This window comes from Hermetia illucens, chromosome 4 (genome assembly GCF_905115235.1).
Source record: "Hermetia illucens chromosome 4, iHerIll2.2.curated.20191125, whole genome shotgun sequence".
NCBI lineage: Eukaryota > Metazoa > Arthropoda > Insecta > Diptera > Stratiomyidae > Hermetia > Hermetia illucens.
The window spans coordinates 1,877,843-1,901,737 of NC_051852.1; the positions used below are offsets into that span (position 1 = coordinate 1,877,843).

Sequence of the window (23,895 nt, forward strand, 5' to 3'; positions counted from 1 at the left end):
ACTTATCACCAATAAGTACTAAGATAGCGATGAATATCTAATAGATGTGATGTCTCCCTTATGCGTGATATCTCCCTTTTTATGTATGGAACAGATAATGCCTCGTTGTCAGTCGTCAAACATTGATTCGCTGTCCCCCACCTTGAGCATCAGATAATGAGCCACTTCGGGTAGTCGGTCGCCTCCATATTTAACCAATTCGGCTGTAATTCCATCGGCCCCTGGTGACTTATGATCCTTAAGTCAATGGATTGCATGGACTGTCAACTCGTTGATATGAAATCAGATTTCCCTCTTTGTCTCGACAGGAAGGACATCCAGGTCGATAAGACTTCATATTGCTAACTTTTTGGTAAAACATCCGCGCATGGTGCTCTCTGTACTTCTCGAGTTCACAGACTTGCTGGTTCTCACAACCTTCCTTTTCCCATCTGTGAAGTCGAACCTTGGGTTAAACGCTAAACCTGCGAATTCGAAAAGGCTAATATGGAATAAAAGCGAACGGGGGAAGCTGGATCATCAAAAGCAAAAAACGTTTGTTATTAGTTGGCAAAGGAGAAGTTTTTGTTATTGACATTTCTTAATATTCTTCCTTATTCCTTTTAATGCGTTATGTTGATAGTGTTCACATAAATCACAATGTGATGCTATGTTGCATCATAGCAACGAGCCTAGAACTTCCAAGTCCCAGGCCAGAATAGATGTTTCCAAAACTAGGTACCGTTGCCCGTTAAGAATATCTGGTCTCTCCCTCCAGTAATTACTTCAAATACCAGCTGGAAATAGCTACAGCAAGCAAAACTCAATACATTTGTTGACTCATCTTCCTACGTCCCCATTTATTGAGAAATTTGTCTCAATTACCACAAACTATACGCTTAAGTTTCATCCACTGCTGACTATACTGTATATGACTGTCGCCTGCTCTAAACTTATCGGCAAATTGTCAGATCCTGTAAATGCTGTGCATGCCGCTGATGTCCATCAATCAATCCGCGATCTCTAGAATGAATTGATAACATGATACCGAACCAATTTTCCCAGCTAGCGGATCCAGAGTGCGTTAACGACCCTAGTATGGGACAATAATTGTAGCAAAAAAAAACAGCAGAAAGGATGCGAAAAGTGCCAACGTGCAACGAATGTTTATCTACAACGTGAAGGTCCGATTTATCATTTCATCCTTTCACTTGTTGTTACTATCCGCCATTCTCCACTAAGATAAATGTGTATAGTTGCATATGTGCAAAGACCTGTGCCTGCCTGCGGACTAGTCGTTCACATCCGTAAAGTTGCTTGTCAAGATAAACTGCTGGTTCAGGCTTGTATTTACTCCCCGAATTCTAGCTTGCTTGCTCTGTTGCAAACCAAATATTTTTTTGCCCAAACGAAAGATTTCGGTTATTTTGTAGCTCAGCCTCGGAAACTCACCTCCACAGCTAGCGTCATTTATTTCGGTAATTGTTAAACGATGCAACAGGAGACTATCCACTAAAATGCATGATTGTAAGAGACAAATTCTCTGGACGTCCTAGCTTGGATGACTAGCGATATACATGCGTATATCCTGGAGCCACTCGTCTAACCCGTTCTGTGCAGCATTCAGCTTGGTAGTGCAGCATCAGCCATTCCATCAGGATGCGACGCGCCGGCGAGATTTTTCGTTAAATGTTGTGGCACTTAGGAGTAAAGTTGCCGAATAGGTCGCTTCGGAGTCCTGCAGGATACGTACGGAAGGGACACAGGAAAAACCTCCAGGTGCATGGTTGGGAGCTGGCGTTTAAACGATGCTATCATATTATGGCAAGTGGAAAAACTCGAGAGGCAAATAGGTGGATCTGCTCCACTATTCGCGATTTTTCGTATTTTTTTTTTGATTCAGTAGAGTTACCCGGAATCGGGATAATATCTCAACGTTTGTGATACCCTTGAACGAACTCAACTTTGACTATGTCACTTTTGTGACGAGAGAAAACTGACGGGGGTGCTGCTTTAAGTGTACGTAACTCTACAGGACAAAGTCCATTCGCTACTCTACTACGGAAATCAACTTTTTTCTCATGGCAGGAAAACAGAAAACAGAGATACAAAGTAACAAAAAAAAAGTTGTATAAATAACCCGCGAGGATTATCTCATCCGGAAAAGCGGACTTTTGATTTATTTACTCATTCATTTGTCCAAGAGGATAAAGTACATTTTTGCAGTAGTACAGATACGTGTATACCTGAGTATCCTTGAATTTACTTTCATAATTCAGTTTGGATGATTCTAGAGCAAAAAATAGGAGGGTTTGCTTTAACTGGCGAATTGTAGTCTTCATTGACGAGTACATCAGGACTTTCTAGATTTCATGGACTAAGAGAGATTAAGTAGATATTTGTAAATGTGGACAGCTTCAATTCGGATTTATCGTCAATTTTCTTTCTCATTGATATCTGATTTTGAAGCATTTTCGGTTTCTTTGAATTCTTATAGCATAATGCTGTTCCCGTTCCTTTCCTGTCAGTGATTTGGGAGACCAGCATATAGAGCCCTCCAAGCTGGCTCCGTAGTTCATATAATCATAAAAGTGCAAATGGGGGAATAGTAACACAACCAGAGGTCACAACTGCAGCATACCAATGAATCCTATGATGGACAAAAATTGTTGGAATGCGTCCTAAATCCAGACACTTTAATTAGGTATTTCCATAGTGTACAATGGCCCAGGCATTGTTCCGGAATATGTATGGAGATTTTACTTCTCTCCTCACTATATCTGCAGATGATAGAATGACGTGACCTATGAGTATCCACACCATAATCCTAAGGCTGCTCTTTGTTAGATTTAGACAATCTTGTGAACACCTTGATTCATTGGCACTCATTCATGAGGACTCTAGACTATTCAATTTCTGTCAAGCTCGTCCAACAAAGTTCCCTCAATCATCCTTCTTCTTTTCTGACCCCTTAGTGACTGGCACTGTGACGATCTTAGTTAGATTGACGTGCAGCCACGTCCTCCTGCATCCCCCTCGGACACCACCTTGTCGTGATGGGGGAGCCTGTAGTAGTTTACTACTACACTCAGGGTGTCCAAAAATATGAATATGGAAACGATGGATTTAAACTCTCCAAGTGGTAAGAAGTCACAGACTTCGAATCCACCCGCGACCATGAACAATCATGTCGCGGCCGAGGCGCGGATTTTGGAGGCCTCACCACATTCATACTCGCCTATAGATCAATCTGTAGAAGGCATGCTTTCCGACTCAGTGGAAAGTTTGCACTTGGTGCCTACGGCGAAGTTAGCCAGAAAGGAAAGTACGGAAACTTTCAAATTGGAAATCCGACTATGGCCGGCTCGTCCGCGGTACTACAGCCCAAATCTACCCAGAAGCGGAAGAGGAAGGCCCGGCGGATTGAACTTCGGCCACTAAGGAGGGGGGGGCTACAGGCTGAATTCTGCCTGTCAGAACCTTCTCCTTCATCCTTACCGGGAAGAGCGGAAGAACGGGAAGCTGGTGACGTGGACGCTACTGGTTTAACGCCCGTGTGTGGAAATGGATCCAAGCGGTCCGGACACCGTGAACCTGAAAAGGCCCGAAGCCGACGGCAGAAGAGAGCACTGCGAATGAAGATGAAGCACCTTGGGAATGAGGGCATGGACGTGGCTGTACCACTAGGCGCGGTAACGCCCAGAGAAATCGGACACAAGGAAGCGGAATCTCCGGCGGAAGGTGGGGATAAACTGGAAACCCCGGTAAGATCCACACTGGACGCACCAGACTCTTCTGTCAGCGGTAATGCGCGCAAGAAGCGTAAGACCAACACATCTGCTGTGGACAACGCTTTATTGTGCTCCGCACCAGGGCTTATATCCACGCGTCACGCGTGGATTAGGACCGGTGTGCCCCCCGTATGGGGGCTCGCACTGAGGAAGGGACTACAGAGTGAATCCTACCTGCTAGTAACGTCTCCTACACCTTCCAAGGAACAGGCGGAAGGAAGGGAAGCCAGAGACGTGAACGGAACTGACTTGATGCCAGTTCGAGTGATCGAATCTATGCAACCCGGACACCGCAAACCAATTAAGGTGCTAAGTGAAAAACGGACGAATGCTCTGCGGGATGAGATGAGATCTTTCGTGGATGAGAACATGGGAATTGCGGTACTTCCAAGTATGGCTTTTCTCAGAGAAATCAATCACGAGGGGATCGAGTCTCTGGCGGTACGGTATGGGGGAAACCCCGTCATACGCGGACTGCCGCATACGCTCCTAACCGTTTTCCATAAGACAATAGACTAAGTTTATGTCGAAAAACATAAAGATTGGTCAAATCAACCTGCAGCATGCCAAAGCTCCCTCCTACCTGTTGGCAGCGAGAATGACAAAGCTACAGGATTTCTCCTATATCTTTCTGGTGCAAGAACCGTGGGTTCGATTTAACAGAATCTGTGGCATTGGATCAGTAAAGGGGGCTAGGATCTTCTACGACGAAAGATTCATAAGACCGAGAGTTTGCGTCCTGATGTCAAGACGGTTAGAGGCAACTATGCTGGGACAATATTGTTCCCAGGACTTAGTTACGGTCATCATACAATACCAGATAAATGGCGAGAGGAAAAACATCATAGTTGCCTCCGCTTATTTACCCTATGATTCTTTGTATCCTCCACCGACGCAAGGGCTTAGGGATCTGGTGGCGTATGCAGAATCAAGTGGTCTCGAACTCTTAATAGGTTGCGATGCGAATGCTCAATATATTTGTTGGGGCGGTAGCAAATGCAATCCAAGAGGAGAGAAGCTATTTGATTTCATCACTTCAACTGGTCTTATAACTGCAAACGTAGGGTGCGCCCCTACGTTCGTGGGACCGAGAAGAAGCGAAGTAATTGACCTAACAATCTGTACCCCAAAATTCTTAGAGTTGATTACACACTGGCGAGTGCTAGACGAGGTCTCATTGTCAGATCACCGATATCTAGAATTCAATCTGACTATTGCGGGCGAACAGTCTGCAATACAAAGACGGAACCCTAGGAAAACGGATTGGGCAAAGTTCAATGAACTTCTTGGCAATAAAGTACACTTCCCTAGGCGACTAAGGACTTCTTTGGTGCTGGAAGATGAATTGAAAACTCTGAACTGCACACTTTTAGAGTGCTATAAAGAGGCTTGTCCTATTTCCCGAGGCCAAAGCGGTAAAACGGTTCCTTGGTGGAACCGAGAACTGCAAAAACTCAGGAAATCAACCAGGCGACTTCTAAATCGCGCTTGCAAAAGTAACAAGAACGAAGACTGGTTAAATTTCAGGAACTCACAACGTGAATATAAGAGGCTCGTGAGGTGCTCGAAACGAGACTCCTTTAGAGCGTACTGTGAGGAACTGGAAGGCGAAAGGGAGACTTCATGGCTGTGCAGAGTCCTCAAAAAGGATGAGTCAGCCAAGTTGGATTCTCTTAGAAAACCCGACGGTACTTTCACGAGCTCCAGACTGAACTCAGTACAGACCCTCCTGGAAGTACACCACCCGGGAGAACGGGTGAGAGAAGTGGTAGGGGGAGAGTTGACGATTCTTGCAACCCCTTCAACACGCAAGCGTTGCAACGGGAACTGCAACACTGCGAAAGCGGTTGTTACCCATGAAAAGATGAGAGCTGCCATACTGTCCTTTGAACATTTCAAAGCACCTGGCATGGATGGCATCTATCCGGCAATGCTAAAGGAGGGTATGAAGCATCGACCTCTAAGAAATATTTTTCGAGGATGTCTTCTTCTTGGCAACAGGTTAAGGTAGTTTTCATACCGAAACCTGGGAAAGATGACTATTCTAATCCAAAGAACTTCAGACAGATCAGCTTGACTTCATTCTTGCTGAAACGTTTGGAGAGACTGGTGGAGCGTCACATTCGTGGAAACGCACTTAGGTCACACCCACTTAGTGAAAACCAACATGCTTACCAACTTCGAAAGTCCTGTGAGTCTACTCTTCATTCTTTGGTCACAAAGATAGAGGATGCAACTTTGAATGGTGAGTACGCGATGGGGGTGTTTGTGAACATTGAAGGGGCTTTTGACTGTGCGCCTTTTCAAAAACTTTGTGATGCCGCCAGAGCGCATGGTGTTGATGATGCTTTAATTAAGTGGATCCATGCTATGCTAACGCAAAGATTGCTGTGCGCTACCTGACTAGAGAAGCAACGAATGGCTGCCCCCAAGGAGGTGTGCTTTCGCCGCTTCTGTGGAGTATGCTGATCGACTCACTGCTATGCGAACTGCAAAATTTGCCAATACACGCTCAAGCTTATGCTGATGACGTGGCTGTACTTGCTGTTGATCGGGATCTTGGAACGGTGTGTAGGAATATACAGCGTGCCGTTGATTTGATAGACAGCCGGTGCCTTAGACATGGTTTGTCAGTTAATCCAAATAAAACCACAATGGTTTTATTCACAAAAAGGAGAAAACTGGATGGACTTTGTCTCCCTGAGATGAGGGGTACTACCCTTCAACTCTCCGAAGAAGTGATATATCTGGGGGTCACTCTAGATAAAAAACTTCTTTGGAACAAACATGTAGAGGTAAAGATGAAACGAGCTCTCACAGCTTATGGGCTGTGCAGACGGACCTTTGCCTCGACATGGGGACTCAGGCCTCATGTGGTGATGTGGATATACGTTGCCATCATTAGGCCGATGTCCGTATATACATCCGTAGTGTGATGGGTTAAAGTGAGACAAAAAGGTTTTCACCGTAAACTAGACGCACTGCAAAGAACTGTTTGTCTGGGTATCACTGGTGCCATGAGCACGACATCCGGCGCAGCTCTGAATGCACTACTTAATTTGCAGCCCCTGGATATATTTATTCAAAGCACTGCAATGAGAGCAGCTCATAAGCTAATTCGATTAGATCTATGGGAAAACAACGGATGTGGGGGGCACAGAGCATTGGAAGAGTTACTGGGAGAACTAAATCCAGTTCTTACAATGCCTTCCGATTCTCGTGTCCCCATACATCTGTTTGGTAGAAGATATGTAGTTACCCTGAAGCGTAGAGAGGACTGGGAAGACCCAGAGGAATGCGTGGTGGGATATACGGAAGTCTTCTACACCGATGGCTCAAAAACAGAAGAGGGTTCTGGAGCCGGAGTCTACCTCTTGAAGAAAAACAAGAAGTGGGCTTTTCCTTTGGGACAATATGCAACGGTTTTTCAAGCCGAAGTTTATGCGATCCTAAGGGTGGCAAACTGGGTGATTGACGAGCGGTTGAAGGGCAGGCGCATCGCAATCTGCAGTGACAGTCAAGCTGCACTGAGGGCATTGAGCAGTCCTTTGATCACCTCGAAAATCGTTCAGGAATGCAGAAACCATTTGAACTCTATGTCTAGATTCAATACAGTGGAACTACTCTGGGTACCTGGTCACTGTGGCATAGAGGGAAATGAAATCTCGGACGCTTTAGCGAAAGAGGGGTCAATCTCCCCTATGCCGGGACCGGAGCCAGCAATTGGGGTATCAGTAGCATTGGCTAAATCTGTTTTCAAAGACTGGGAACAAGTTTCCCATAATGACAGGTGGCAGAGCTTAAATGCTGCTCGACACACCAAACTTTTCCTGCCAGAACCCAACATACGTAGCGCAAAATTTATCCTGTCGAAAAGCAGGACGACTTGCAGGTGTATTGTGGGCATTCTGACAGGCCATAATTCACTAGCTGGGCATATGTTCAGTTTAGGAATTGCCGAAGATGATACGTGTCCCTCCTGTAATGAGGAAGCGGAATCCACGGAGCATTTCCTATGTGAATGCTCCGCCTATGGACGCATCAGGCATCAGATCTTTGGTACCGATGTCCTCCAATTGCGACGGGTAGCATCACATCCACTAACGGAAATCCTGCGATACGTTAACCAATCCGTATTTCCCCACGCGACGTACTGTCGAAGGCAAATTCAATGCCTGCAAATGCATACAGAGCTATTTCTTTAATATCTGTTGCGTGTTACATCTGTTAATTAATACAGGACACTTTCAATTCATTCTCATACCCCATATGTATGTTGACATAGTGGTCCAGGATCTTCTCTACTTTTCTTGGTTGGGATACGAGGGATCCTAACTCCACATCTACTTGAGGTTGCGCGGGACCAGATTGCCTCTACCCTGGAGGAAACCATTACGCAGACCAAAAAAATGGGAGTAAGTTGCTCTCCATCTGGTCCAGTCCAACATCAAGTAGATGTGGACTTGGGATCCCTCATATCCTAGACAAAAAAAAAGTACTGGTAGTTTTAAGTTGGATATAATTCGAAGGTTTGTCCCGTTTCCGATTATATTAAAATGAGCGATTTCCATCTGTTGCCAGGTTTGGTCCCGATGCTCCCAGGGCAGAGGTGAGGCAGTGTGTTATGAGCTGACGAAACCGTTAGCCATCTTTCTCTATTACTTTCAATGTGGAGGATATTCGGGAAGTTGATCTGAAAGATTTAAGAAGAAAAAGTATCCTTGTTGTCCGCTTTCAAAAGAAAAACTACTTTTATCCGACTCCAATCCTGTGGTATATATCCCAAGGGTGCACTGACATTTGACATCCTCAAGAGAGGATCTAGAATATTGCTTAAGCTCCTTTGGAGTAATATTGCCGAGATGTCATCCGGTCCGAGTGATTTCAATAGCTTGCAAATTTCCATTGTCCTTCTTATTCTTGCTTCCAAGCAGACCTCTTTTCCTATTCACCAGTTTTGTCTATTCCTCCCTTGTCTGTTATTGAGGTCCGAGGAAAATGGCACTGTCTTATACTATGAGATAGGACTCCACGAAATAAGTTCTAAGAAGTAACCACATTCTGTCCTCCTCATCCTGGGTATATATCCGATTTTCTTTTTTTCAGACAGATAGAGCATATTGTTCTGCCTTTGTCTAATGCCTGGTATTGCATGAATGCTTCTTCAGTTTATTTAAGGCCCGAATTTCCCGAAATTATCTCACTATTCTCCTTGACCATATTTTTGTACGTCGTCAATGGACTTTTGTATCTTCACCAATCTCCACTTTATTGAAGTTGAAGAGTCTTCAGGTATCAGGCCTAGCTATGGGCCACACACTTAATACATAAAAGGACAGCGTGCCTAATATATGACTCTATTGATATATTTCAGTATTGTTCCCCCGTCAAAGTTACTCTCGGTCCAGTCACAGCTGCTTGACCAGTTTTCGCCAGGAAACCGTCCGTCCCTCATTTCTTTTTCACTTTGTAGAAGGATTGTCAGATTGTCACTATGAATATATCGCTCGTTAACATACCAATCCATATTTCTTGCTGAAATGGCAGTGGTAGGTGACAGAATGAAGATTTTTTTTTTCCTGTGAGTGTACAAATGAAGAAAATGGAATTAAAAAGCAGTTTAAGGAAATCATCGAAGTGTTTTGAAAAGTTATCTAGACAACCTCTACAAATTACCGCCATTCAGTCAGTTAGATTTCAACTGACCTCTAGACAGATTGATCATATCCCGATTAAAAGTAGATTTAGGAAAGTCTTCTAATTATACATGAAAAAAGGCGCAAGCCCCCTTTGAAAGGGGCCATCATCTCATGGAAGACAGATGGATCTGATCAGATTGAGCAAATTGCAACATCGACCTCGAAACAACTTGTGGGTTATCCTAGAGCTTCATGACGCAGAACAGTGCAGGAGGAGTGCTAGCTTCTCGGAAACTGAGGAATGGAAAACAGTATTATAGAAATATTGAACATTCTCAATGGTCGATCGTTACAGATAATCAACAGTGCAACAACTAGTGACCGGACCAGTCCTGCCTTAGTAAGAAACCGCAAACTTCACGTTTTTGCGCTGAGATCCACTAACTGGATATTCCTAGTAACTGTCTAACGTCCTCGCTCATGTCATTGTTCCATTTAAGGCAGAGTCTGCTACGTCTTCCTCTCTATTGTATATATTATCGCTCGGAATTCTCCAACTGTCTTTCAGGTTGCTAACAACCGTGTGTCGATTTCGTTACCGTAACTGTTACTAATTGTACGAAGGTAGGAAAGGTTTTGAAGACTTTCAAGGTTCTTGTCTCCTATCTGTATTGCCATTGGATATTGCTGCTTGTGTTTTTGTCTTTTGGTCCTGACACTACCATCGTGTACTTTGTTTTCCCTTCATTAATGTACCACCTAAGACCTCGCTTGTTCAATTTGGATCAAACATATCACCAGTTGAGCGACCTTGAAGGAGATAGTACCTCTTCATAGATCAGCTTCTCTAATTCCTGGTTAAAAGAATGCATGATAAGGCAGCTTCCCTAAGTGATAGTTCAGCTAGGGATATCTACGGACACTGCCTGCAGGTTTTGTGAGGAGGATGACGAAACCTTTATACACGTCCTGGGACAGTGTCCGGCACTTGTGCAAAGTAGGTCGAGGCTTCTCCTTGCCGTAGTTTCTTTTTTTGACGGAAAAAATTTTGATCCTGCTGCTTCTAACCGGCCTTTCCCGGATACTGAATTCTCTCATTGCTATGTAAAGTTTGACCATGGTTACGCTATCATAGACGGTTTTAAAGTCGATCAAATTTGGTGCCACTCCTTCTTCCTTTGGTAGCCGAGTTGGCTCCTCTAGATCGCTTTAGCCACTTTTCTCGGTTCGGGTGTAGCCGAGAAGCTTACAAATCACCATAAGTGTGTTAAGTCGTCTGTGCGAATTTTGTTGCCATACCATCGAAGACTCTTCGCTCACACTTTTTCCACGATAGGCCATGGTCACTAATGTGCTCATTTCAGAGGTATTCACAGCCAGTTGTGACGCTAACTCAATGAAACATCTCAATATCTATTTCCGTCAGGCGGCATTCATTGTCTTTGGTAGCAGCACTCGCAACGGATGTCAAACATGCGCTCAGAAAAATTTTTATGTTATTGGATAACAACCGAAATTGATGTTAAGTTAAATATTCCGTCGAATTGCCGGCCTCTAAAATCTTCACAATTACTCGGAAGATCTTGGGGTAGTTTCTACCCATTTTATCTTGCGAAATATCCTTCTTCCGATGCTCCTTACATACGTGCGTCGGAATACTATCTATACTTTATGCGGCATTTGTTGTTCTTAATTGCATTCGATAACCGATCGTGAGCAATATTCCTTTGTTTCCCGATTTGCTTTTAAACGTCCGCATTTTTGTTGAGTAGATCGTCGCTATTTGTGCCTCTGATATATGGTCCCCAGCAAATGTTGACAGTTCCACTCCTTCCCAGGCTAACAATCTAGAGGTTATGGTCCTTAGCTATTCTATCATGTCCTCCGCCGCGCAGTCTACCAGTCTCAGACCTGGTCGAAACAGTATTCCAACGAACATTTAGTTGCCCATAAGAGTCTTAATTCTTGCAAGCTCCCCACTACTGCCCACTTATTCCAGATATGACCTGGATAGAATAACCAGTCAAACACTCTTGACTGCGCTAACATAGTTAACGCCGGGTCTAATACTTCTACTTCCACTCCTGAACTATCGAGGGCCTTTTTGCTCTTGGGTTCAGATGTGGATTTCTCGGGAGCATTCCAACCTTACGGGTTAATCTCCGCTGCACCACCATTTTTAGGCTCTCCTGGCTGTTGAGGGTCTTGATTTTCCTGAGCCTTTTAAAAAGCTTCTTCCAATTCTAAGCTTTCCTCTACGTAGCGCAGATACCACTAAGACCTACTTTCTTTCTAATATCTGATATACCGACCCCCGATATACTCTTCTGCCTTTTTATCTCTGAAACTTGACTGTGGTTTTCAAGGCAGGTCGGGTTGAACTTTTCTTCGCTGTGTGACTTCTTAGCTTCTCCATTCTTAGGCACTATTTACTGGTTTCCAGGGCTACGAAAACGTGCCTGATGCACCAATTTGCCTGTGATATTAGTCCTGGGTAATTTTTTGCTTTAACTTTTGCTGTTTAGTCTACTCATTTGGTTTCCATGAATTTGGGGTGTCAAGAGGTCTACTGCACCCTATTCCTCAATGGCCTGATAAGATTCGATTTAATCAATAATGCAGACAGATATCAATGAGGCTCCTTCAAATACAACCAGTTATCCCCATATGGAAACTTTCCTATGGGTATGATTCGTATAACGTCTGAATCGAGGGAACGGTTTTTTAGCCCCCAATTTTCAACCATAGCCTTTTGTTTAAGGAAGGTCTGGGGTATCACCACGTACTAACAGTCTTGCTAGAAGTTAGGTTTTGACTCCCGGAAAGCTATATTATCATACATCATATCCTGCAGTCCGCTTTTTGGCCGCATAGTGAACAAAACCTTCAAGTTTTCATAGCACAAAACGAATAAATCAAAAACAGTAAACTCTTCCATTGCACGTACATATGCGTTCGATAATGACCTTTAGACGAGAGAAACATATTCATAAATCTCCTCAAATCACAACATATGGGACTCAGAATATTCCATTCAAACCACGACCACAAGTGGCGCACTTACGAACAAAAATCCTGTAATTCTACACTCATCCATAATTACACTAGTGCATCCTATTCTCCTGTGTGGCACGGGAATATTCGAGGGTAAGTTCGCATAATAAGTACAGGTTATTTCACTAGTTTATGCGACCAGCCAAATTATACACAAAGCCATTGGATAATAATTTCCAAAACCAACCCAAGTCATTCATGCTCACTGACGTACCCCCTTTGAAACGGAATAGCTGCACTACTGTTCAGGGTGCACATATGCAAGATCCTCGTTCAAACAGATAATCGCAAATTAATTTTTATCCAAGAGGGTGACTTCCCCAATAGGCACGAGCGCATCCCTTTCTTCGATGAGCCTGTTTGCTATTTCATATTTTCGTTTATAGGATTGAAAAGTGAATATAAGGCCAATATTTAGTTGTGATGAAGCATTTGGTCCTTTGCCCACTCTTTCAAGGTTCTCCTCTTTCCTGGTCGACAGAGCGTAGATTTTTCGATATTCTATCTATCCGTATGTTGTAGGTCTTAATGCTTTTCGAAATTATACAGAACATGGAAAAGATGCGGTTGCTGGAGATGGAGATACAGCGGTAGTGAGAGGAGCAGTCATTTATTCGTTTTTGGGTTTTATGGGTTATCCTTTGTATAATGGATTTGTTGTGTTCTTATTTATGTCAAGGTATTAGAGCATTGTTGTAAGCATTAGGTAAGGACCATCTGATCGGTTTTAGTCCTTTTTGATTATTGATTATAATGCTAATACGAAGCAAAGTCATTTGCCTGGCCATGATTCCGAGAGGGATTACTTTCAGCTTGCGGGACTCAGTTGTCCAAGATATGTCAATTTCAGTGAAAATTTAATATGTGAGTGAATGCTAGGTTCGCAAGCTCTACGCAAATAGATGTTAATTGACCGCCATGTATTTTTGAAGAAGGGAATATTCATGTGGTCCTACCCTGAATGTTGCGTAGCATCATGTTGAAGTAGGTTAATTGCTTTTATCATAGAAGGAAGTGGTAAAACAGCTCTGACCTTTTTTGGGCCGCTTTCAGCAATTTTTTCCCAACAAGCTCAAAAGTGAGCAATCAGCTTAACAATACCTTAATCCACTTCAGAATATACTCTGCGTTTTGGACATTTATTCTAATCTTGATTTCCCGCCCACTATGTATACTTGACACTCCTGGAAAAGTGCTCGAAAAGCTCATCAGAAGTAGACTCGCTGAAGTGGTACGCGCTGCCGGCGATTTATCTCCCCGGCAGTTTGGTTTTGGAGCAGGGAGATCGACAATTGACGCTGTCATGCAAATCGTGGACGCCGTTCGACGAGCAGAGGCACATAGCCGCCGAACTCAACGGGTGATGCTCCTCGTAACACTTGACGTCAGAAACGCCTTTAATTCCGTAAGATAGAAAGACATTCTAGGCACACTAGACAATAATTTCAGCGTACCGAACTATCTCTTACGGATATTGAGGGACTATCTGGGGAGCCGCTCCCTGCTCTAGGAAACACTAGAGGGTCAAAGATGAGTGGAGGTCACGTCGGGAGGTTGCACAGGGATCCATCCTAGGGCCGGACTTCTGGAATGCTACCTATGACAGTCTACTTAAACTCGGCATGCCAGAAGAGTCGCGCCTGGTCGGCTAGGCAGATGATGTCGCAGCACTTGTTGCTGGACGCACTGTCGAACAGGCGCAAAAGCAGACTCGGCATATTGATGCGACGGGTAAGCGGATGGATGACTACTCATGGTTGCAACCTTGCACTGGAAAAAACCGAAGTAGTCATCCTGTGTGTGTGTGTGTATGGTGGGGGAGAAACTACAGCTTCTAAGCACTCAGACCGTGTTGGCCCATTGTACTCGCCTCCCCTATCTAACGGAATATTCCGGATTCGTTAACGTATCGCAGGATTTCCGTTAGTGGATGTGATGCTACCCGTCGCAATCGGAGAACATCGGCACCAAAGCTCTGATGCCTGATGCGTCCATAGGTGGGGCATTCACATAGGAAATGCTCCTTGGATTCCGCTTCCTCATTACAGGAGGGACACGTATCATCTTCGGTAATTCCTATTCTGAACATATGCCCAGCTAGTGAATTATGGCCTGTGAGAATGCCCACAATACACCTGCAAGTCCTCCTGCTTTTCGACAGGATAAACTTTGCGGTACGTATGTTCGGTTCTGGCAGGAAAAATTTGGTGTGTCGAGCAGCATTTAGGCTCTGCCACCTGTCATTATGGGAAACTTGTTCCCAGTTTTTGAAAACAGATTTAGCCAATGCTACTGATACTCCAATTGCTGGCTCCGGTCCCAGCATACGGGAGATTGACCCCTCTTTCGCTAAAGCGTCCGAGATTTCATTTCCCTCTATGCCACAGTGACCAGGTACCCAGAGTACTTCCACCATATTGAATCTAGACATAGAGTTCAAACGGTTTCTGCATTTCTGAACGATTTTCGAGGTGATCAAAGGACTGCTCAATGCCCTCAGTGCAGCTTGACTGTCACTGCAGATTGCGATGCGCCTGCCCTTCAACCGCTCGTCAATCACCCAGTTTGCCACCTTTAGGATCGCATAAACTTCGGCTTGAAAAACCGTTGCATATTGTCCCAAAGGAAAATATCACTTCTGGTTTTTATTCGAGAGGTAGACCCCGGCTCCAGAACCCTCTTCTGTTGTTGAGCCATCGGTGTAGAAGACTTCCGTATATCCCGCCACGCATTCCTCTGGGTCTTCCCAGTCCTCTCTACGCTTCAGGGTAACTTCATATCTTTTACCAAACAGATGTATGGGGACACGAGAATCGGAAAGCATTGTAAGAACTGGATTCAGTCCTCCCAGTAACTCTTCCAATGCTCTGTGGCGCCCACATCCGTTGTTTTCCCATAGATCTGATCGAATTAGCCTAGCTGCTCTCATTGCAGTGCTTTGAATAAATATATCCAGAGGCTGCAAATTGAGTAGTGCATTCAGAGCTGCGCGGATGTCGTGCTCATGGCACCAGTGATACCCAGACAAACAGTTCTATGCAGTGTGGCTAGTTTACAGTGAAAACCTTTTTGTCTCACCTTAACCCACCACACTACGGATGCATATACGAACATCGGCCTAATGATGGCAACGTATATCCACATGAGGCCTGAGTCCCCATGTCGAGGCAAAGGTCCGTCTCTTTTCACCTTTACCGTCCTGCTTCCCATATCGCTCGGCGAGTCGATAATCGAGTCAAAATCAGCGGTCTCGGATTGACTCTTGACTCAAAGATGAGCTTTTCTGAGCAAATCAAAGCAGCAGCGAACAAGGCTGCAGCTTGAGTTTCGGCGTTAAGTGGGCTAATGGCAAACATTGAGGGGCCTATGTCTAGCAGGCGACGTCTCCTGATGAGTTCAACGCAGTCTGTCCTGCTCTACGGCGCAGAGGTATGGGCTGACGCTCTTAACAAGGAGGTATATCATAAACGCCTCGCGCAAGTAAAGAGACGGGGAGCTTTGCGGGTGGCGTCTGCGTACCGCACTGTCTCTGAACCAGCCATGATGGTGATCGCGAGAGTGATCCCCGTTGCCCTTCTCTAGACGAGTGGCAGCTCTATTGGCAAAATGAAACTAGAGGCAAATGGACTGTGCGGCTCATCGGCAACTTAGGTGCGTGGCTGAATTGGAAGCATGATGGAAGTTTTCAGTCTTACCTGCACAAGATCGGAAAGGCGCGTTCTCCGGATTGTGTGTTTTGCAACGGAGTTGTGGACGACGCCCACCACACTTTTTTTTCTTGTGGAAGGTTGGATGGGGTTCGTCAGCAGCTCTATTTAAACACAGGGGATCTCTCTCCAGACAACATTGTCGAAGAGATGCTGAGGACAGCTGACAGGTGGAACCGTATTGCCCATTACGACCGGGTCCTTCTCGTTGCTAAGAAGATAGGACTCGACCGGTGGAGGAGCCGGATGGCAGGGGGTTCCTTGAACTGACAGTTCCCTTCCTACTCTCCCCTCCCGTTGGTGAAAGGAATTCCTTGATTTGAAGGCTCCGCAAGGCGGGAGAGTTCGGGGACTAGCCCGAAGTAATCTGACAAACGGTTCCAGGCTAGCTCTCTGACGATGGGGAGGTGTTTAGTTGGTAGTCTGACGACGTACCGAATCGGGATTCCAACACTGTGTGCGTAAATGCATTGACCTACCCTACCCCAAAAGAAAGAAAAAAAATCTTGATTTTCTGATTCCTGTGATTGAAAACTGGAACACATTTCCAATGACAAACTGAGAATCTAGGTTGTCTCCACCAAAAAAAAAACCTCCAGAAAAATATCAACACATGGAAGAATTGGTGCTTGGCTCGTAATAATTACCTTCAGTCGAAAAAGATTCTTATCCGCTCAAAGTTCAACACAAATATCGACTAAGGCATGGGTAAACAAAGTATCCATTCCCGCGTTTCAGGTATGTCCTTCTGTAAATAAACATAGACAAAATATTTCATCTCTCTATCGCCTAAATGAAACATAATAAGCTTAGCTCCTTTTGCAGGGGACTACTTAGTGGTCGTGTGTCCTCCTCGTGTTCATTAAAGTTGTTTTAGAAGCCGCGTATATCTTTTGTGTCCACGTAAATTATTCGTGATATCCCTGTTCGACCTTGCAACGTGTGCGACACTATGTGAAAAGTAACGTTCGGTGATAGGATCTGTAAATAATGTATACAGATATGTAGGGAGTACGGAGTTTATTGAGTTGAAAGCTTATTGAGGTTGCTTCGTTGGCAATATTTAGCCTAACGAAATTCTATCTGATGTTATTGACTTCATTTTTTTTTTTGTTTTGTTTTTCAGGCCATTGTATACGAAGGACAAGATAAAAATCCAGAAATGTGTAGAGTACTATTGACACATGAAATAATGTGCAGGTATGTATGATGATCATTTAAAAAGTCATTGGAAAATTAGCTTTGTTTGATGAAAAATTATTTTAGATGGCAAATATGCATAAATGGTATGATTGAGGTAGAACAGCTCAATCAAGATTTCAGCTTCACTGAATTACTCGAAAATATTATATCTATTGTTAATCTCACATTGAATTACATTAATGAAGAGTTTAGGTTTCATCAGCTACTCATCATCATCGTCAACAACGCACAACAACCGGTATCCAGTCTAGGCCTGCTCTAGTAATGAACTCCAGACATCCCGGCCAAGGTCTACCAATTCGAAATCCTTAAAAACTGTCCGGCGTCCTGACCTACATTTTTGATATGGTGGAGGATCTATTCTTGTCTATACTTATGTTCTTAATAACATTTCGTAGAACAGTCGAAGGCTCTCCAAAATAACTCTCCTGCAAAGGTAAATTCACCTCTAATCACCACCATAATAGCCACCGTCGAAATCGAGTCTTGGTCACCTCTTGGCCATATGCTTCTCCCATTGTCTCGCCTCGGTGATTGGAACTTGGGGAAGCTCCTGAATAGCGACCCCGGATCTAGGGTCAACATAAGTATTCATCCTCTCAAATTTATCCACCTACGGTGGTTTTCCGAATTTCGTTACATGGGGACCAACCCCTGGAAGAACTGTGGTAGTTGGGGATATCCAGAGTGACCATCCAGATTACTATGGTTAGTCATGAGAGCAAATCTAGAAGATGGCAAAAATGTATTGCGCAGATCCACCATTACCTCCGAAATTTCTCAACTCTGCTCGATCAGTTAGACGAATCAGGGACCAAGTTCCATTTCAACCCTGAAATTTTCATATATTCGAAAACGAACAGAAAGTTGTATTGGTATTGTTAGATGAGTTGCTCCTCTCTGGAAAAGATGATAAGGCACTCCAAACTGAACAAAAAAAAGATCTGCGAAAATTCAGTTTTCTTCCTTCGAAGTCAGAGGACAAGATGAGGGTGGACCACGTCGGACAGAAATGTACAGCTTAGACCAGCTGCCCTCGTGTTTCCACCAACAGCTAAAACCATTTGCCTCATCTTTCGGACGTAAAACAAAAATTAAGAAGAAGAAATGATTGCCACTTTTACAGCATTATTGCCGCATAAGCCAGTAATCCTAGAGACTTCAGTGAAGGTAATGTGCAGTAAACTACAGCTTCAAAAAAGGAGATAAATAGGCTTGTGATTCCTTAGATCATACTCTCTAAGCATTGGAACGCACTCTCCCACCAAGTTACCGAATGAAAACATGGGTAGCAGCCGAAGAAAACTTTGAAGATACCTGAACCTCTTGAACAGAGCATGACTTTCTTACTGCAGCCCAGGTGTATCCTACGGAGTTCTCTATAAGGATCACTATTGTGCAACATCATGAACAATGATGTTTTAAATCTTCCAGTCACCTACGACAACGATAGTGAATTACGCCATGGCATAATACTGGCTATCATTACAAATAACTTTGTGGATGTTGAGTTACACTCGTATTAAGCAATCAATACCATCAAGGCTTCTTAAGAGAGTGCTGGACTAACACATGGGGAGTAAAAAACGGAAGCAGTCTTTATTCTCATGTGCCATAAAATAACGCTGGCAGAGTTGGCAATCCTAGCAGCACTTCCAAGCCGGCTACCAAATACTACGCGGCTGTGTGACATATACAACATTCCATTCACCTTGTCCAGGGGCAATCTGACGAGAGAATGCATTTAGTAATATGCAACGATTTTTGTTTTCTCACGTTTTTGTGCTCTTTAGCTTTCCCAATCTACTCCTTTCAGTTTCCTAATTTTCATCTCGACATTCACTGATGTCAAAAATTTGATATCAATTTTATTTATTTATTTATTTCCTCTAAACCCTGAAAACCATTTCCATTTAAAAGTTTAAATATTTAAATAATACTGTGATAATAATACTAAGTACAGTTACGTCTCTGTGGATTTGCGTGAGTACCTCTCATGGAGACTTAATCCCACGGTCTTCTTAAGACACGGATTGATTTTGTGACCACAATCAGACCACCGCTGAGACAAGCACAATGGTACCAGTGCATGGCTCAGCGTTCATACTGGATGCAAGACCTATCTAAATCTGTACCGAACTCTGGAATACGGCACCCGTGTTGAAACGCAGAACCACGTTTAAGGTCCGATGGTCTCTGTTCGTTTGAACGTAATCACAACCCAAACGATGCTCCCACTAGGGGGCCAATTGCAACATCCGAGCTCACATGAAGCAGAAGTTCTTCTGAAACATGTGAATTCAGCGCCTATCCCGGTTCCCATGGTGCCAGTATACCCCTGGTAAGGTTTCGTGACCTACGACTGCCACTTCAGATGAATCTCCGTGCAGATTATGGCCTGATCGCCCTAATTAGGTCTTTGGAGCATTCGTCTACTGCATCACGGCCAGCAAACCAATGTGATACAGCGTCTCCCGGTACCACCACTATAGAGGTTCTCTTCGGCAACTGGATTTTGGTTTGGCCTCACAACCACCTCTGAGCATCTGTTACTAAGTACAAGCCTAACGTCGGGCCTTTAGTTGTGGCGAATGTACATTCATTTAATATATTTTTTTGATTTATTTATTTTTATTTATTTTTGAAGTCCACTTAGAATTGAAAGTTCAAGGTTTGGGTCAGTAACGGCGAAAATTAGCGGCAGTTGTTGAAGAACTGTCGTCGAGTAAATTATTAATGTAATCTTCAGTGATGCAGTAATCGCATTTGAATTCGAATTAAAAAATTTTGAGATTTAAAAAAACACGTAGAGATCGGTGGGAAGTATTTGTTACCTTTTTAAGGATTTTTGCGAAAGAAAACCTCGTTAAAATCGATTCAATGTCTGTCTGTCTGTCTGTATGTATGTCTATCATACCCGATTTACTCCGAAACTGCTGGATCGATTGTTACGAAATTTGGTGAGAACATGTGGCCTGTATGTCCCTTGTCCCATGCAGCGAGTGGCGCCATTTTGTGTTAGGTTTCAAGGGAGGCCAAAAGAGGTGCAATTTTTTTCGCTGAATATGATCATATGGGGTATCAAATGAAAGGGCTCGATTATTACTTTTCGAAATTTATCTTATTTCTGACAATATATGAAACATAATTGGAATGAGGGCTCAAAATTTGTGCCACAAAAAGTGAAACAGGTCTCGTTCTCAGAATCTAGCCAACCGAAAAATTTGAAAAAAGTCTCAATGATGCATCTATATGAAATCTAGGCCTCAAAATACATCCAGTTCCAATATCTGCCCAAATAAAGTTAATAATAGTATATTACCACATTTTGGAACTTTACCGGAAGCCCCCTTTAAATTTATCCTAGAAGTACATTAGGCATTAGTTTAGGCGATAATATAGGACATAATTTTGGAAAGTTCGAATGCAATCTAACCATTATTAACAAAGTTATTGAAAGTCAAAGTATTGCATGTCACGTAAATTTATTGCATTCTAAGACGTGTATGACGTCATCATCATATGTATAAAGTCAACTTAAATGAACGGCGGGGTCCCTGAAGACACTTTTGCATGAAGTTTATTTTTTATTCAGATTAAACTATAAGCAATGAATCAATGATTAAATCTTTCTAATTTGAGGACTTTCTCTTCCCCTCCTCCTTTTTAACCCCGCAACTCTCGCACTAGTAAGGGGCATCCTATAATATAATGGCCTGAGGATTCCAAGGCAGGAATAGAACCTCAAAGATCAGGATGCGATCCGTCGTGAATCTTCCCTTTCAATTGTGACTGTATGTGCTCAGCCTTCAGGATCATTGTAGGAACTGATCAAGGCTATCCAGTTCCTATTACGCAACTGCGATGGGAACATTTAAAAAGAGTTGATGGACACATAGACTAATGCCTTACATCAAGGAGTGGTTGCAAAGAGGGTATAAGGAGAACAATTATAATCTCCCCAGCTTCTCACAGGGCATGGAGGACAACATCAGTATCACTTCAGGTTCAAAGCGGACACTTCACTTGATTATTCAACTGCAATGGTGTCTCGGAGGGCATTTGTGCATTTGCGAGCTGTTGCTTCAAAGGCAAAAAGGAAAGGGATTTTCGTCGGCTTATGACTTGTGATGAAAAATGGATATTTTATTATAATCCTTAGAAGCAAAATACTACTCTAGGCCCAGTCAATCGTTGCTATAGACCTCAAAATCAATACCAAAGCCGAATATTCATGGTTCAGAGATCCTGGGGCCTGGATCCACTCGCGTAAAGGATGTCCCACCTGATGCAGAAGGACCATTGTCCTTAGTGAGAAGAGCTTGGGGTGCCATTGGAGTAGTAGAGAATTTTACGGGACGAGGGAGTATTTTGAAGAAAGATGTTAAAAATTTGCAGCCTAGGATGGAGCCATGTAGATTCAAGAGTCGATGGAGCGAAGTCCGTCGAAGCGCACATGACAAGTTCTCTTTGAGATGAAGTCTACAACTATTCGAAATATGTATTCTAAATTAGTCTTGATTAGCTTGAAAAGCAACCCCTCTTTCCAGATTGAATCGAATGCCTTTTCAAGATCTAGGGCGCAGGCTACTGTGCATTGCCTATCTTCGAAGTGGTCGAGGATGTGGTCTTCCAGGTAAAGGATTGCCTGTTCGGTGGATCTGAGGCTTTCGAAGCAAAATTGATTAAGTGAAATGAAAGAGGAGTAGTTCCTGTTGAACTGAATTAGGAGGATGCGTTCGATAATTTTTCAATATTGGATAGAAGAGAGATAGACCTCATATCTTTGAGATTGCCAGAGCAATCCTTCTTAAGGATAGGTATTAGTAGAGCTGAAAGTGGATACAGGGAAGTGCCCGTTATTAAGGCATTTATTGAAGATGATAGGGAGACGTTCACTGTTGGTGGGCGCACACTTCCGTAAGATGAAGTTGGAAATACCATGAGCACCTGATGAATTTTTTATTTTTGGACCGGGTGATTGCAAGTTCAACTTCTTCTTGGGAGCTAAAGGAGGAGGCGAGGAAAAGGTGAAAAAGGGGCAAAGGTATCGTCCTACCAAACTCAACTTTTTATCGTTGACAGTAGTGACGACTACCGAGTTGCAGATGGTATCCGCAGGCTATTTGGCTTTGAATAAGTGGCTAAAGTAGTCTGCGCAGGTAGATATGTTTTCCTCAGAGGAGTGTAATTGGAGGTTTCCTATTTTTATCGGGAAGTAAGTGACGTTGAGAGAATTTTTTTTTTCAGCCTGTCGATAACATATTGAGAAAATTTGGATGCCAAGTTTCAGGAACTTGAGAAACTTCTTGCAGGAGGCATTTAGATCGAATTTAATAGCTCCATTAATTTTCCAAGATAGGTTTTTATAGATCTCAAAGAAGAGAGGGTAGTCAGCGTTGCAAGAAGGGGAGAATAAATTCAGATCGGAAACTAGCTTACCTCATGCCAATCAAGAATTTGTTTCTTCATCCCACCAGTTCATCTCGCATAGGCTTAGATTGTTCAGCATATATCAGCAGAAATTCTCGGTTAAGTTAAAAAAAAATGAGGATTTCGAGGAGCCCTCGATACTTTTATTGAGAAGTGTGCCTTGCGACACTTCGGAAACCAATGATAAGCCGTTTGCAACAGGCAAAGTTCGTAACGATAAGGTTAGCATTTATTTGAAGCATTGCTGATGTTTCAGTTGCAAGGTAGTTTCGAAATTTGCTAGCCAACGTATTTATGTTGCTTTCAGCCTTCCACAATGAACGAGGATTACTTTGAATGTATTCTTAGATCCCAACTTACGGGGTCACAGGATGGAAAAAACATTTATTCATTCATTTCGGCAACAATAATAAGTTTTTCGAATCTAGCAAATTTAGCTTTCTATTAAATTTTAATAGTGAAAGGCATATTTTAATGCCAAGAAGACTTAACATAAGAGGAGCAAATCAAGTGTGAAGGGGGCACGGAATGTATTCTCGGGCGAATTTTTCCCACCCACGTACCGAAGAAGATTGAACATGCGCAATGATTTTTGTCCACCATGCAATTTCAAACAATGCGCCGGGAGACGAATTTTCTGCATGCAATCTTCTTAGTTAATTGTCATCTACAGAAATAGTAACTTCGCTACAAGGAACATCATCATCATCATCATCAACGGCGCAACAACCGGTATCCGGTCTAGGCCTGCCTTAATAAGGAACTCCAGACATCCCGCTTTTGCGCCGAGGTCCACCAATTCGATATCCCTAAAAGCTGTCTGGCGTCCTGACCTACGCCATCGCTCCATCTTAGGCAGGGTCTGCCTCGTCTTCTTTTTCTACCATAGATATTGCCCTTATAGACTTTCCGGGTGGGATCATTCTCATCCATACGGATTAAGTGACCCGCCCACCGTAACCTATTGAGCCGGATTTTATCCACAACCGGACGGTCATGGTATCGCTTATAAATTTCGCCATTGTGTAGGCTACGGAATCGTCCATCCTCATGTAGGGGGCCCAAAATTCTTCGGAGGATTCTTCTCGC

At 43.5% G+C, this 23,895-nt stretch overlaps 1 protein-coding gene across 3 annotated transcripts in view; it reads left to right on the forward strand.

The window, feature by feature from the left end:
• The window catches only part of LOC119654874 (transcription factor collier), a 177,982-nt gene that overhangs the window by 45,362 nt on the left and 108,725 nt on the right, over window positions 1–23,895 (forward strand). For all 3 annotated transcript variants that reach the window (XM_038060469.1, XM_038060471.1, XM_038060470.1), the window contains exon 4: window positions 17,297–17,370. In XM_038060469.1, coding sequence (XP_037916397.1) covers window positions 17,297–17,370 — 74 coding nt within the window. The remainder of the gene's footprint in view (window positions 1–17,296; window positions 17,371–23,895) is intronic.